The sequence below is a fragment of the Sminthopsis crassicaudata genome, chromosome 1, assembly GCF_048593235.1.
Source record: "Sminthopsis crassicaudata isolate SCR6 chromosome 1, ASM4859323v1, whole genome shotgun sequence".
NCBI lineage: Eukaryota > Metazoa > Chordata > Mammalia > Dasyuromorphia > Dasyuridae > Sminthopsis > Sminthopsis crassicaudata.
Window position 1 is genome coordinate 624,574,875 of NC_133617.1, and position 14,596 is coordinate 624,589,470.

The 14,596-nt window shown below is 35.8% G+C and overlaps 1 protein-coding gene across 4 annotated transcripts in view; it reads left to right on the forward strand.

Moving 5' to 3' along the window:
- The first annotated feature begins 2,555 nt into the window (after positions 1–2,555).
- RANBP3L (RAN binding protein 3 like) overlaps positions 2,556–14,596 on the forward strand; it is a 57,253-nt gene continuing 45,212 nt past the window's right edge. For 2 of the 4 annotated variants that reach the window (XM_074282643.1, XM_074282645.1), the window contains exons 1-2: positions 2,556–2,710; positions 3,034–3,250. In XM_074282643.1, the coding sequence (XP_074138744.1) occupies positions 3,118–3,250 (133 nt within the window). In that variant the 5' untranslated portion in view covers positions 2,556–2,710; positions 3,034–3,117. Of the gene's footprint in view, positions 2,711–3,033; positions 3,251–5,175; positions 5,295–9,042; positions 9,134–14,596 lie in introns of those variants that run through there. The other 2 variants (XM_074282646.1, XM_074282644.1) reach the window with 2 other exon arrangements.

The following is a 14,596-nucleotide window of genomic DNA, read 5'->3' on the forward strand; positions in this document are numbered from 1 at the left end:
CAGCTGTTGATTCTGTCTGTATATGTTAGAGAACATTTCACCACAGAAATTATCCACAATAATGAAATCAACCCATGACAAAATAGGAAAAAAAAAATCAGTGAGAATTTTTATTAATCTATTTCCTGAATTAGTCTTAAAAAGTTCTCCATTTCCACTCACCCCTTTTTCATTCCAAAAATAATTTTTTCCTTAAGACAAATGAGCTAAAGAGGTAAAGTAATAGAATGTTCTGTGCTGGAGCAACACTTTTGTAAACAAATACGTCTTCTACATATAGAGCCTTTTGCCTTGCCCTGAAGGAGAAGCAAAGTTTAGACAAGATAGTCCCTATCCTGAAGGAGCTTATGCTCTAGTAGTGAGCTTGGTAATAAACATAATTACAGAAGGTTATTCAGTATTGCAAAAATGCATTAATATGGTACAAAACTGAAAACTAAATGAGTGCCTATCGATTGGAGAATGATTGAATTATTTAGATAGAAAGATAGATAGATAAATAGATAGACATATATATAATGGGATAGTATTCTGTTATAGTCAGAAAAAGGAGGAACTCAGAGAAACAAGAGAAAACTTATATGAACTGATACAGAAGAAAGCAAACCAATTTACAATGTCTACAATAATATTGATAAAACAACATTAAAAGAAATCAGAAATAAGATAAAATACAATGGAGGAATCTTGCTCTGAGAGGATAGATGATGTAAGTCTAGTACAGTGGAAACTTTTGAAGTCTTGATTCTAACATTTTTATGACTTTGAACAAACTATGTAATTTCTCTGAGCCTCAGTTTCCTCTTCTATTTTATGAAAGGACTGGATTAGTTGACTTCAAAGATTGTTTTCAACTCTAAATTTATGTTTTCCTTGAAATGCATTGATCTCTCAGCAGAAAGATGGTAAACAAAATGTTAAATGCATTGTTTGATGGGATCTCTAGATTAGCAGGTTTTGATTTACTTTCTTTCTTAATTATAATAGAGAATTCTGAGAGATAGTATATATAACGGATAGAGGATTTATATGTAAGTACTGTCTGACAATACATTAGCTGTGTGACCATGACCAAGTATCTCCGTGCTATTGTCAAAGACTAGAACTTATTGGGGGGAGGGGGGGAGTTAGTAGTCTGCCTCAGTGGAAGTTGTGCCCACACTTAAGATCTTTTACCGTGATAAAATCATAAGTCTGAACTCTCTTTCCCTCCCCCGCCCATCTCAAGAAAGAAAAAAAAAAAAAAGATGGGGGGGCAGCTGTTTATTTGGAAAGTGAAAACGAGTGACATAAAAAGTTAAATAAAAATATGTGTATGGGAGCGTTCTTTAAATATAATAAAATGCTTGGTGACAAAATCCAGAACTACGTCTGGGGAAATGGAGAAGAGGTCAAGAAAGGCATCCTGAAGATTGAATTATATTTTTTAAAAGGATAGGGAAATTTGGTCTGGCAAAAAAAAAAAAAAAAATGAAGAAGGAGAAATTTCCAGACTCTCAATCTGTGCAAAGTCTGGGAGGCGTAAACACTGCCTGCAAAGTAAATAAACAACAACAAATCCACCTAGAATTTCCACTCGTGCATAGAAATGTGGCTCAGTCAAAAGCTATAGCTGAACAATCCTCTCTTCAAAGCCCCCTTTCTTTAGCATCCCTCTGCCCTTCGCACAGTGCCTGGCACATTGTAGGCCCTTTTAAACGCTTCTTGACTTGACCTCCCACTCCCCTCTCCCCAACAAAAGAAGGGTCCACTACATTACTGCTTTTAACATTTGGCTCCGAGAGCCAGCCGTTATTTATTCCCAGCACTGGTGTGTACTCTCCAGATCCCAAGCGCAGCTCCTCTACCTTGTGGTCAAGGGAAAATAAATAAGATCTGTGGATCGAGAGTTGGAAGGGCCCCGAGGCTAATCAGTTCAACTTTCTCATTTGGCAGATGCAGAAAGTGAGGTCCAAGAAGATTAGAGTCTTGCATTCGAGAATTTGTGTTTTCAATCGGCAATGAAAACGATAGCAGGGAAAATTACTTCAGAGGTGAAAAACACTTAAAAGAACCCAGAGAAATTTAGGAAGTACTTAAAAACTTAGGGAGCCACTATCTAAGCTTTGCTCTCCAGGGAGATACTTTCTTTTTGTGCATAACTGGGGAAACAGGTCAAAGATGGAGGTATTTGCTTTTCTAACGACAGAACTAGAACTAGAAACCTTGAAAAACAAGCTACAGCGAACGAGACCTGGCGGGACTCTCCTTGAAAAAACCCGGCGGGGTCTTCCTTGAAAATTTCAGGAGCACAACTAATCTCGGAGTGGGGGTGGGGAAAATTAAAAACAGCAACTGCTAGAGATGGCCTTTATACCAAGTGCTCTCACCTACACACTAGCACCCCTGATACACATCACTGATTTGATCTCCTAGCATTCGGTCTTGTCCAAAAAAATTCTGAGAATTCTACAATTAAAAGACTACGCAGTTTCCCAAATGAGACCGCTTTGGTCCTAGCTTCTTCGAAGGACTCAGCCATTTATTGGCCGCCTCCGGGCGTTAATCACCCTCACCCTACTTGAGCCCCGCCCACCTCTAGTCTCGGTTAAACAGGATCCCTTCAGCTGTCACAGCCGGCAACTCCAGACCTTGCTTAGAAATCGCTTGACTGAGCTCGGAGTAGCTGTCTTCGGGTTCTGCTGCTTAGTACTTCGATTTGTTTGCTTAAGTTAGTGTTGTATTTTTCATAGCGATTTGCTTTAGTTTTCTCAGGTATATGTCCAGTGGAGCTGGAGAAAGCCAGAGAAAAAGGGCAGATTTCATGCACAGGTGGAAAACAAGTTCTCCGGGGGGATTTTAAATTACAGAAAAAAAAAAAAAACACTTCAGTTTACTTTAGATTGAAAGAATGAGTCACTGTGTTCCAAACAGCTTAAGTGAGGTTTTGTTTTTCATAGGTAGCTGTGTAGAGGTTGATTAAAAAAAAAAAAAAAAAATTAGGAAAACTTTGGAAACTTTCTTCTGAAGGAATAAATATTTTCACATATGCAGGTTCTCCGTGTGTTAATATCAGTCTTGGCTGTCTACGTCTGGTGAAGAACAGATTATTTATTGGTGACTATCCTAGGGAAGGAGATGTCCCAGGAAATGCCTCAGACCATGAGCCAAATCACCAATACTACTTGTGCTTTGCATGGAAAAAGCAACAACTCCCAGTTGGGCAGTTCCTGTGAGTGTGACTTGAAAAGAAAGACAGGCTATTGTCAAGGTAAGTTTTGGAGACATAATACCAGTATTAATTATGTGGTGGCCTCCCAGCCCCTGGCAATCCCCAGCAGAAAGTGAATTTGGGGGAAAGGGAAAGGAAGCTCTTGTCTTTTAAATTTGGCTAGTTTTTTAACTATGAAAATGTGAAAAATGGTAGGGTATCAAGAAGAACTAATATGCATTAAATGCTCACTTTTTAAGAGGACAAATGAAAGATCATAAAAAACTTCTAGTGGCAGTTTTTTGTTCTTAAGTCCTTCAATAAATTGATATTTCTGTACTTAAAATGACAACCAATGTCGGTTATCTGGGTGGAGGGGTGAGAGACAGGGAAATAATATAGTTTGTATAATTCTAGAAATTTCATGCAATCAAGTTTGACTATTGGAATCAATTTGGCTCAGATTAGCTTCACATCAGCATGTCATGCCAGTTGGTGACTGGCAGCTATGTCCTACTACTTAGAGTATAATCTGAGCTTTAGGCTTGCTGCCTGATTTATTCATTATGTGAAGAAACAAACAAACAAAAAAAATTTACTGGTTTTTATGATCCAAGAGAAAGTTTAAACAAAAAAGTACAATATGATCTATGTTATAGGTCCACTGGATAACAGTGAATGATCCCACCATCTTGGCCATCCTCATCTGAACATCTTGGTTGAGTTGTCTCATTCATGACAGATCATAGGTTGAATTATAGGCTTAGATCTAGATGAGACCCTAGAGGTTATAATGCCCTAATCCCTCATTTTACAAATGAGGAAACTGATCTCCCAAAAGCTTCATAATCCAAAACACATAAAAGTGGTCATAGCCTGTGTCTTCAAGCATAGATCTGACTCAAAATCCCATGCTTCATCCCACTGCAGCACAAAGTGACTAAAATGAAAAGATTCAATTCAACAAATATTTGTCAAGCAATTACCAGGTGCAGAGTGCTGTGCTAGGTACTAGGTGACATACAAAAGTTCTAAAATACAATCTTCTTACCCTCACAGAACTTATCTTGTAGTAGAAAAATGTACTACATATGTATATATGATAAAAATAATATATGATATAATTTGTGATATAAAACAATATGTATAAGCATTACAGAACAGCTAAGTAATTTGTAAGATCAAAGGAGGGAAATCCATGACTGCCTGGGTGATAACAGAAGATTTCCTGGAGGAGGTAATATTTGGTTTGGGTAGTAATGTGTGGGTAATATCAAAACAGGTTAAGAGTTGGGGAAAGAGAACACTTATAGGCACAGAGAATAAGTTGAGAAAAGACATACAAGTAGGAAAAAATAGAGGATAAATAATTTAACTGAAGCATAGAGTACATGACAAGGATGGAATGATAGCATAATGAAAAGGATGTTTCCCAATGGTGAAGGAATTTGACTATCAGGCAAAGAAGTCTGAACTTGACTAGGTTAGCAATAGGAGAATACTCAAGTTTTTTAAGCTATGAAAAGACATATCCATACCTGTGCATAAAGATGATTAGTCTAGTAGCTTACATGAAGGGTGGGTTAGATTAGAGGGGCTTAAAATTGAGTACCAATGAATATTTTATGAGGATGATATCATCTCCCAAAAATTAGGGGTATACTTCAAATATTTCTAAATTCCCCTTAATTATTTTGTATTATCTGTAAATGGTTATAGGAAACATATTAACTATATTACAAGTTTTCTTTCATTTTCTCTATCTTCCTTTCTCCTTTTTTTCCTTCCTTTACTGTTTTACTGAATTGCATTTTTTTTTTTTTTTGCATTTTGCGTAGGGATAGGGGTGTCATCTAGACATATCCCTTAGTTTTTGGCAAATATTGAACAGAATAGGTTTGAGATTACCAAAAGGGTACCTACATGTTGACATCTATGCTACTTATATATGTTATGTATATCAAACCCCTTTACCTTATCCATAGGCAAGAGGCCTAGAGAGTCAGAACCATGATTTGCAGCCAAGTAGAATAACATATTGGATTTGGAATCAGAATGACTTGGGTTCAAAACCTACCTTGAACTACTAGCTGTGTGACCCTGGGTAAGTCACTCCCCTCTCAGTTTTCCTGTCTGTATAATGAGGATAGTAATAGTATTTACCTCACAAGATTATTATTGTGCAGATTAAATGAGATTGTAAAGAGCTTTAGAAATCTCAAAAATGCCATAAAAATGATAGCTGTTATTCTTTTTTTTTTTTTTTAAATATTACCAACTTTTACTATGGGTGCTAAACTAATAAATATTAAATAAGAGTGGAAATATAACACTTAATAATATCAGCAGACCCAACTGTTTGGGGGAATTAAAGACACTTTAAACCTGCTACATCAGAGTATGTACTGATATATACTATAATTTCAGGAAGAAAAACTTATCACTGTAAAAACCTCCTCTTGTAGGGTAAATTTACTTTTAGAGTGACCACTCCTAATGGCCACTCCTAAACCCAATGCCAGTCCCAACCATTATAGCCTAGAGCCAAACTTATGGTGACCCATATCTCAAAATATCCACAAGACTCAGTCATTTAGAAGAAATATGTTCTCTTTTCTGTGGTCCTTACTAGAGCCTTGTAACAACCACCAATAACCAAGGACTTCTGCAAGTGAGCTTCAGAATACCTGCCCTTTTAAACTATAATCCTTCAGATTCTCAGGTAGACCAAAATAAACAAATGGGGGGAAAACATCACTCAGAATTCGAGAGTGTTTTGTAGAGCAACCTTAAGAGGCAAAGTTATCTCTTGGATGTCTGGAAAGGCCAATGACATTGAGTAAACCATTTATTATGTTGATAAGCTGCATTCCAGTCCTTGACCTAAAGTTCATAGGGGATCATTCCTCATCACAGATTTGGTTTTTCCTTAATGCTGGACTTTTAGGTTGCTAATCTGCAAAGTTCAGCAGGTCCCTATGGAATGTCCAGTCATTAGTACCTGATAATGCTGACATATATTGGGGGAAATGGTGTCTGACCTGCCCTAATTAAATTTCTCTCCCTTAGCTAGCTAAAGGCTATAAATTCATTGATCTTCACTATTCAAAGAACATGTCTAGAAGAACCAGATACACACACACACACACACACACACACACACACACACACACACTCATATGTATTTTTCCTTGCCATTCCATCTAGTGTGGCAGTTTGCTTTAGATAAATAGCATGGGTATGCGTCTCTATTCGCTCACAAGTTTTTGGACTGTTTGGTTGTGTAACATAGATCATAGGTTTATAGTTAGTTCTTTTAGGGATCATCTAATTCAATACCTCCACTTTATTGAGGAAACTGAAATTCTCACGAATCAAACAGTTTTGGGAGTCAAATCCAGATGAATCTTTTGACTCCAAATCTAGCATTTTCCACCATACCACAGTTTGTACATCCTTCATGATTGAAATGAATTCACTACTCATTTCCACCTCACACCTCTATCCCCAGAATATAAGCCTCTTGAAAAGATTGTTTTTGTCTTTGAATTCCTAGAACAATGCTTTATGCTTAATAGACAATAGATGCTTAATAAGTGTTTTAATTTTGAGGGGAAACATGCCATAGAGATAGAAATCATCATAAAATAATCATTCAGCTCCCTATTGCTGATTTTCAGTTTCTTACAAGTACTTTTCTGCAGGTGTTAACATATTCTCTGGCTGTACTTCCATAGGTCCCATGACTCTAGCTTGTAGACCTTGTAAAAATAAAGGCAGTCTCCTACCCCTACCAAGTGCTGAACACTTGGTTCTGCTCACTAGTGCCATGATTGTTTTAAACAGATTCAGAAGCCAAACTCACAGAAATATGGGAATTCCCACTTAATTCTCTTTGTTGGTCCAACTTCAGCTCTAAATTCACTATATTCAGATGGTTGCCCACAAGGAAACAGAGCCAAATTTTCCTTCTGTTCCAAAAAGCTTTCCCACCCTGATTGTTGACCACAGAGATTGTCTAGAGCAGACTTTTTTCTATTTTTGACCCCTTTTCATCTGAGGAATTTTTATGTGACTCTGGGCATATAGGTATTTAAAATAGTTATACAAAATAAACATTTGCTGATAATAAGTCATAATTTTGTGAGTCCCACATTCAGTTATGAAACTCCACATAAATCATGATCCACAATTTAAGAAGTTGGGGTGCAACCTCCCTCATTTTTATTTGAAGAAACTGAGGTTCAGAGAGGGTAAGTGATTTGCCAAAACTGGTACACATAATAAGTAACAGAACTGGATCTGAACTTTGTTCTTCTGACTCCAAATCCAGCTTCCCATTGTATAATGCTGCCTCTTGAGAAATTTGACATCAAGTACTAAGACAAATATGGAACAAAGAAAGATCATTCTATTCCCAATCAATGTTATTCTCTCTGGCTTTCCATGCATTCCTCTTCTAGCCTCTGGTTTTGGTCACATTCAGGTTTTGACAGATTCTAAACTAGACTCTTACATTATGAATATAAATAAATTAGGAGGCTGAAACCTTAGTGTGTGCCCATTTTGCTGTTAAATTCATTTAGAATTTAAGTGATACAACACAAAATATATTTTTATTGTCTCAAGAATAGAGACTGCTATTTCTTTTATATTTTTCCATAAGGTTTTAGTGATTTAGGAAAGAAATGTTGCTGGCCACATGAGTGAAATTCATTTAAAACAGCTAAAGGACTTAAGTACTAGGAAAAGCAGAAAGATTTATCCAAGAGCAGCATTTGAATCCGAGTAGTTTTAGACAAGTAATACATGTTTTTATATGAAGCTTACCCAAAATTTTATATGGTTTGTGATCCTTAAAGTATATTCTCATAACCTAACCACTTTCACAGGACATTGTAGTATTCTTATGCCTCAGTGTAGATTCGAAAATTGAAGTATTAGAATATGCAACATAACATTTGGATGTCTGATCCTTCTACATATACCCTTTCCTATTACACCACCACCATTAGTTAATGCTTCTTTCACAAAGTTACCTTATATCTATTCTATTTGTCTTCTCCTTTAGAAAGTAGGCTCCAAAAGCCTTGCATTTAGGATGCTCTAATAAATGTTTATTAATTGGCCGTAATATCCTTTAAATCAGAGGTAGGGGATCTTTTTTTCTACCAAAAGTAGAATATTAGGATATTTACAGCATTATTTGGAGGCTATACAAAATTATCAATTTATAGAACCCAGGCATTGAGAGATTATAGAACTTAACTTTTAGCTCATCACTTGTGATTGCCTTAGCAAATGATTTGGGTCAGAAATCTCCACCCCTGTAGATAACCACCTGAAAAGATGATCAGGTTTTTGTTTTGTTTTGTTTTATGTTGGGGATTATGAAGTAAAATCTTTAAGTAGAAATAAGGTTAATGACTATCTTAATTTCATTTGTTGCATGCTTATGACTTGCATGATATTGGACAAGTTATAACATTTCCCAATTCTCAACTTCCTCATTTGCAAAATGCAAATTTGAAAAATTGTAATACAGCACTTTATCTGTGGCTCTATTGGTCTTTATTCATGCTGTAAAGTAAAAATCATGGATTTATCACCCATGTGGGATAGTGACCTTGGTCTATCTCACAGCTATAGCTACATGCCTAACCATTGCCAGATAGCTTGCAAATGCATATCTTTAATCTCAAAAGGGATTGGATTTTTATACTTCTACTATCACTGCTGGAATTGAAATATTGAATCTGCTGATTCTGAGTCAGCAGTATTACCTTAATTAAAGAAATCTATTCCTGTTAGAGAAGTAAAGATGAAATGCAATAAATAGCAGCTCACTGAAATTATCAGAGTTGACTGTGGCTTCAGAAGGAAGAATGGTCTATGATAGTTGGGTTTTTGTAACAAAGGACAGAAGAGCATATAAAACCATGAGTAAGTAGAGTTTTAAAAATTATGATTCTCTTTGAATTAGCTGCACAGGGAGGGGGGAGACAGGGATTTCTAGTTTATGTGTCAACTATTACTGTAAATCATTAACAATTATACGTGCATTTTTAATCAACTTTTCAACAAATGAAGTTTTACACCTGAGTTGTTATTTCATGAAAGTGATCATTAAATCTACACTATATCCAAACAAAGTCAGAAATATAGTACATTGGTATCCTAGTAACAAAATGAATGTTTTTCAACAAAATATTTCTTTGTTAGAAACTTCCCTATTGGGAGATTTAAATCACTTAATAGTCCTTCCAGGCTATCAGAAGGAGGAGGGTAGAAGATTATGAAAAGCTCATTAAATACTAACAAAAATGGTGTATAATATATTGAAAAACACAAAATATACGTCTTGGTATCTTGAGCAAGATCAATGATTGTTAATTTGATGTCTATGAATTTAATTTTTTACATTTTAATGATTATACTTTAATATAATCAATTTCTATCATATATATATATGCATATATGTATGTGTATGTATTTAAGTCTATTATTACAAGAAGAGTTCCACAAGGCTTCCCGGACCTATGACAGAAGAGACCTATGAGAAAAAAATTAATAGAGGGGAAGAATAAGATTGGAGTTGGGAGTTTTCTGGACATTTTCTTTCACTGGCTGCCTCCCTTGCCTGTTATACTTTCTCTTCATCTTCTGCCTTTTCACTTGCTTCAAGAGTTGGCTAAATACACACACCTTCAATATAATGGTTTGCATACCATTTCTCCTATTAGGCTATTAATTCCTTGAGAGCAAGAACTGGTTTTGTTATTGTTACTGTTGTGGTATTTTTTGGGGGGAAGGGGAGAGTTTAGTGCAATACTTGGCACATAGTAGGTGCCTAATAAATGCTTGTTGCTTAAATTAGGAAGGAAGGGTCCTTACCTCTTAATAGGAACCAGGAACCAAGCGTCAAGACAGATTCCTGTGGTAAGAACAGGGAGAGCACTAGATCCTGGAAAAAGCAGGAAGTTTTGGCAGGACCTAGGTTCCTCACTCAACCCCAAGCAAAAGTCCTGTCTGGGTCAACCCTCCCTCTATCTACCCAGAAGAACAGAAGGCCACTTAGCAGGGAAAGACCTCTGACCCTCCTGTATGATCAGTCTCAGTGATTGAAGTCAGAATCTTTCCTGTTTTGAGGATGGGGACAATTTTGTTAAAAATAACAGGTGTTCATTATGCTTATGAAATACACTTGTGAAGAGAGATAATTTGGGAAGAGAAGGGAAAAGAGAGGATATGATTTAGAAGATCACAGAAATGGCTAATCTTCCCTCCTTCTACTATTTAACCTATATGTGACTGTTAGCCAGAAGCAGTTTAAATAGAAATCATAGTGGGATATTTTTGCTGCATTTCAATAGGAATGTTGTGGTTGAGACACACAATGGTTGCCAACTCATCTTCATATGATTGATGAAAACTTTATTTAATAACATAGCTAATTTTGTCATAAAGGAGTTTTCATTGCCAAGGAATGTGTTAGTTGAAATATTCTTGTATTTTTCTAATAAAGGAAAACGAATGAGTTGAAAACAAAGTTACTATTGTAAAAAAAAAAAAAAAAAAGTTCTCATTTGTGTGAATGCAGATCCTGAGACTAAGAATTTTGATGGGGGCAAGAAACAGAGGAAGTATTTATATAAAGGAGTTCTTGACATGGAATCTGTGAAGTTCCTGTTTTGATAGATGGATAATTGTATTTTGATATAATTAGCTCCCTCTTTACTTCTATGAATTTTTGTGTTATGCACTTAAAAACAGGATTCTGAGATAATCTATAGGTTTTATCTGACAGCAAAGGGAGTCAAAGACACACACACACACACACACACACACACACACACACACACACAAGATTAAAAATTCAAAAGCTCTTGACAAAAGGAGAGGACTTGTAGAGAAAAGAAACCCCAGTAAGTAATGAATAAAATAGCATTCTGTTAGATTAAAAACCTTAAATTTTTTCTACCTCTATAAGCAATCTCCACCCCCACCTGTTTTTTTCTGGATATGTAATTTCATTGGTATAGGAAACTGATTCAAAAACTATATTTCTTATTAAAAAAGTAAGCATTTTAATTTTTTTTTACTTTTTTATAGCTAGTGCTTAGGACAGTCCCTGACATATGGTAGATACATATTAGACTAGAGAGCAGCAGACATTTTAAATAAGGGCTCTGATAAAGAAAACTCAAATATTTCTTTCAAGCATTCCTGATCTAGATGTTCTCTACCTTTTGGATTTCTGCTGCATCAGTAGTATCTTGAAGGATTACTCAGTTAACATCTTCAGATAGTCAAATATTCCAAGTAACTCTATTCAAAATATTTTCAGTTTCTAGACAAACTAACATGTGGATATCAGGAAAAATAATGACTAAGCTTTTTAAAGAACAATATGTCCTTCTGAAAAGCTGAGGTATGTACTTACATTCTAAAACTAAAAAATCAAAGTGTCAGGGGGTTAAATCACTGAGATTCCTCACAGTTTGCCCAGTGGACACACATTGAGAAAGCCTTCTGCAAAGTTAGAATGTGAAAATCTAATAGACTCTGCAAAAGAAAGGTAGATGGATGAAATGATGCAGTATTTGCAGACAAGTAGACCAGTGCAAAGGGAAAACAAATTAGATTTTGTGATAATAGCTCAATCAGCTTTTTCCCAAAGGCTCTGAAACAGGAAAAAAAAATGGACACATTTCAGTGACTATCGATTGTAAATGATATAAAATACTATAGAAGACCTACAGAGAGATAAAATATTTGTTTTGATGATTGACAGTATAAGTAGTATGAAGCCTACACAACAAACAATAGGTCATATTTGCATACAGATTTAAGATTTGCAAAGCAAATATGTATATTTACTATATAATATATATATATATTTACTATATATATATATATATATATATATAAAATCATTTCATTTGATAATGGGATGTAAGAATCTATAAATATACATACATTACTTCAAGAAAGTTGTTAGTCAAGTTAACAAGCATTTATTAAGAGCTAAATTTGGGGACTACAAAGAAAGACAAAAATATCTCCTACTCTCAAGGAGTCGAAATGTAATGTAATGGGGGAGGCAGTATGCAAACAACCATGTACAAGCAATATAGATATAGGATAAATTGAGATAATCTCAGAAGACACTAGTATGTTAGGAGGAACTGAGAAAAATTTCTTTCAAAAGGTAGGATTTTGTTGTTCTTTGTTCTCAAGAGGACCGTTGACATCAGGAGGATGATGTCTTGACTTTCAAATGAATTTTAATTGATATTTGAAGGAAGACAGGAGAGAGAGGTGAAGAAGAACATTACAAGCATGAGGGATAGCCTACTGAGGGATAGCCAGTAAAATAAAACAACACAGAGTTGGAAAATTGAGTGTCTTATGTGAGGAGCAACATCAGTGTCAAGGAATGATAGAGGACTTGGAGAAAGTAAAGTATAAGAAAACTGGAAAGGCAAGGGGGAAAGGGGGCCAGGTTAGTTAAGTCTTTAAAAACCAAACAAGATTTTATTTTTGATCCTGGTAAAAATAGGGATTTTTATTGAATATGTGTGTTTGGGCAGGGGTGGGGGTTGGGAGTGGAATAAAGTGTAAAGTGGTCAGAAATGTGTATTAAATCATTCTGATAGCTGAGTGGAGGATAGATTGGAGTGGGCAGAGAATTGAGACCAACTAGCAAACTATTGCAATAGTTCAGATGGGGGTTGATGAAGACTTCCATCAAATATCATAAGAAAGTGGTATATATTAGAGATGCTACTAACATAGAAACAACAGAATTTGACAACTGATTCAACATAGTAGGTAAGTGAGAGTGAGAAATTGAGGAATAGCCTAGGTTGTGAGCCTATGTAACTGGTAGTATTCCTGATAGTAACAAGAAATTAAGAGGGGGAGGAGATTAGGAGGAAAAATAATGAGCTCAATTTTAGACATAGTTAATTTGATATGTCTCTGAGACATCCAGTTTGAAATGTTTGATCAATAATTGAAGATGGGAGACTGGAGATTAAGAAAGAGATAGGACAGAATAAGCAACCCTGAAAAATCATCAGCATAGAGATGATAATTAAATCCATAGAATCTAATGAGATCACCAAGTGAAATATTGTAGAACAAGGAAAGAAGAGGGCCAAAATTAAAGTCTTGGGAGATGCCCCAAGTAAAGGGGATTTGGCTGGAGAATCAAAAAGGAGATTGAGAAGAAATGACCAGACAGATAAGTGAGAAGAAAGCAGTCTCACCAAAACCTAGAGAAAAAGGGAAGCAAGAAGAGAAATCTCCTCTGCTATAGACCTAAGAAAGATCAAAGAGTATGAGAAGTTCATTACATCTGGCAGTTAATAGAGCATGGGTAGTCTTAAAGCTGTTCTTTTTGAATGATGAAGTCAGGAGTTAAATTATAGAGCTAAGAGCGTAAATTTAAAAAAGAAAAGAAAATAGAATCACTGATTGTAGAAAGCTTTAAGGAGTTTTAGCCATGAAAGGGAAGAAAGCTATGGGATAGTTAAAAGGGATGGATTGGGGATAGGACTAGGACTGAGAACTGGGAGAATCAGGGAAACCTTCTGGTAAGAGAAGGTACTTTAGCTATGCGTGAAGGGGAACTAGAGGTTCCAAGAGGAACCTTTCCAGCCTTATTACATACTACTCCTCTTCATTACTCCACATTCCAGTTAAAACTGAACTAGTTGTTCCAGATCTTATCCTGAATTCTCCCACCATCACCCAGGCTATCTCCCATGACTGTTAGTCCCTCCTCCTTAATCTCTGTTAGTTGTAATTCTTCCCTTCTTTTAAGGCTCAATTTAGGTGTTGCCTCCTGTACTCTCTCCCCTGACTTCTTCTGAAAGGTCCTATTCTCTAAATTTCCTTATTGAACTTTTGGGGTATTCTCTTTTTCCCTAACCCATTTTACCTTTCACTTTTTTAATGTGTACATTATATTGGTCTATTAAGTTCTAAGTCTCTTAAAGGGAGAGGCTTTTTATTTTTCATTTTGTGTCCTGTGTGTTTGGCCCATACCTAAGACTTCTTAGCTGTAGGGAGTTTCTGATGAGAGGATCTCTTCTATCTGTGCAGACAGGCCACTTTTATGCAAGAAATTTACATGTCAGTGCTGAGAGGTTATACAGAGAGAGCTATACGGTCAGTAGATATCAGAGGAAGGATTTTTCCTCCATTCCAAGGATAGTCTACCATACTGTTAATCATGTTGTACATAGTATATGCTTAACAAATGTTTGTTAAATTAAATAGTACACTTAAGAGTACATCTGAGGCAGAAAAATAACATAGCACATTCCTCCCAGCTCACTGGAATAGTTCCCACATGTCCCTAGCTCCTGGATCTAAAGGTACATTATAGTCTTGGAA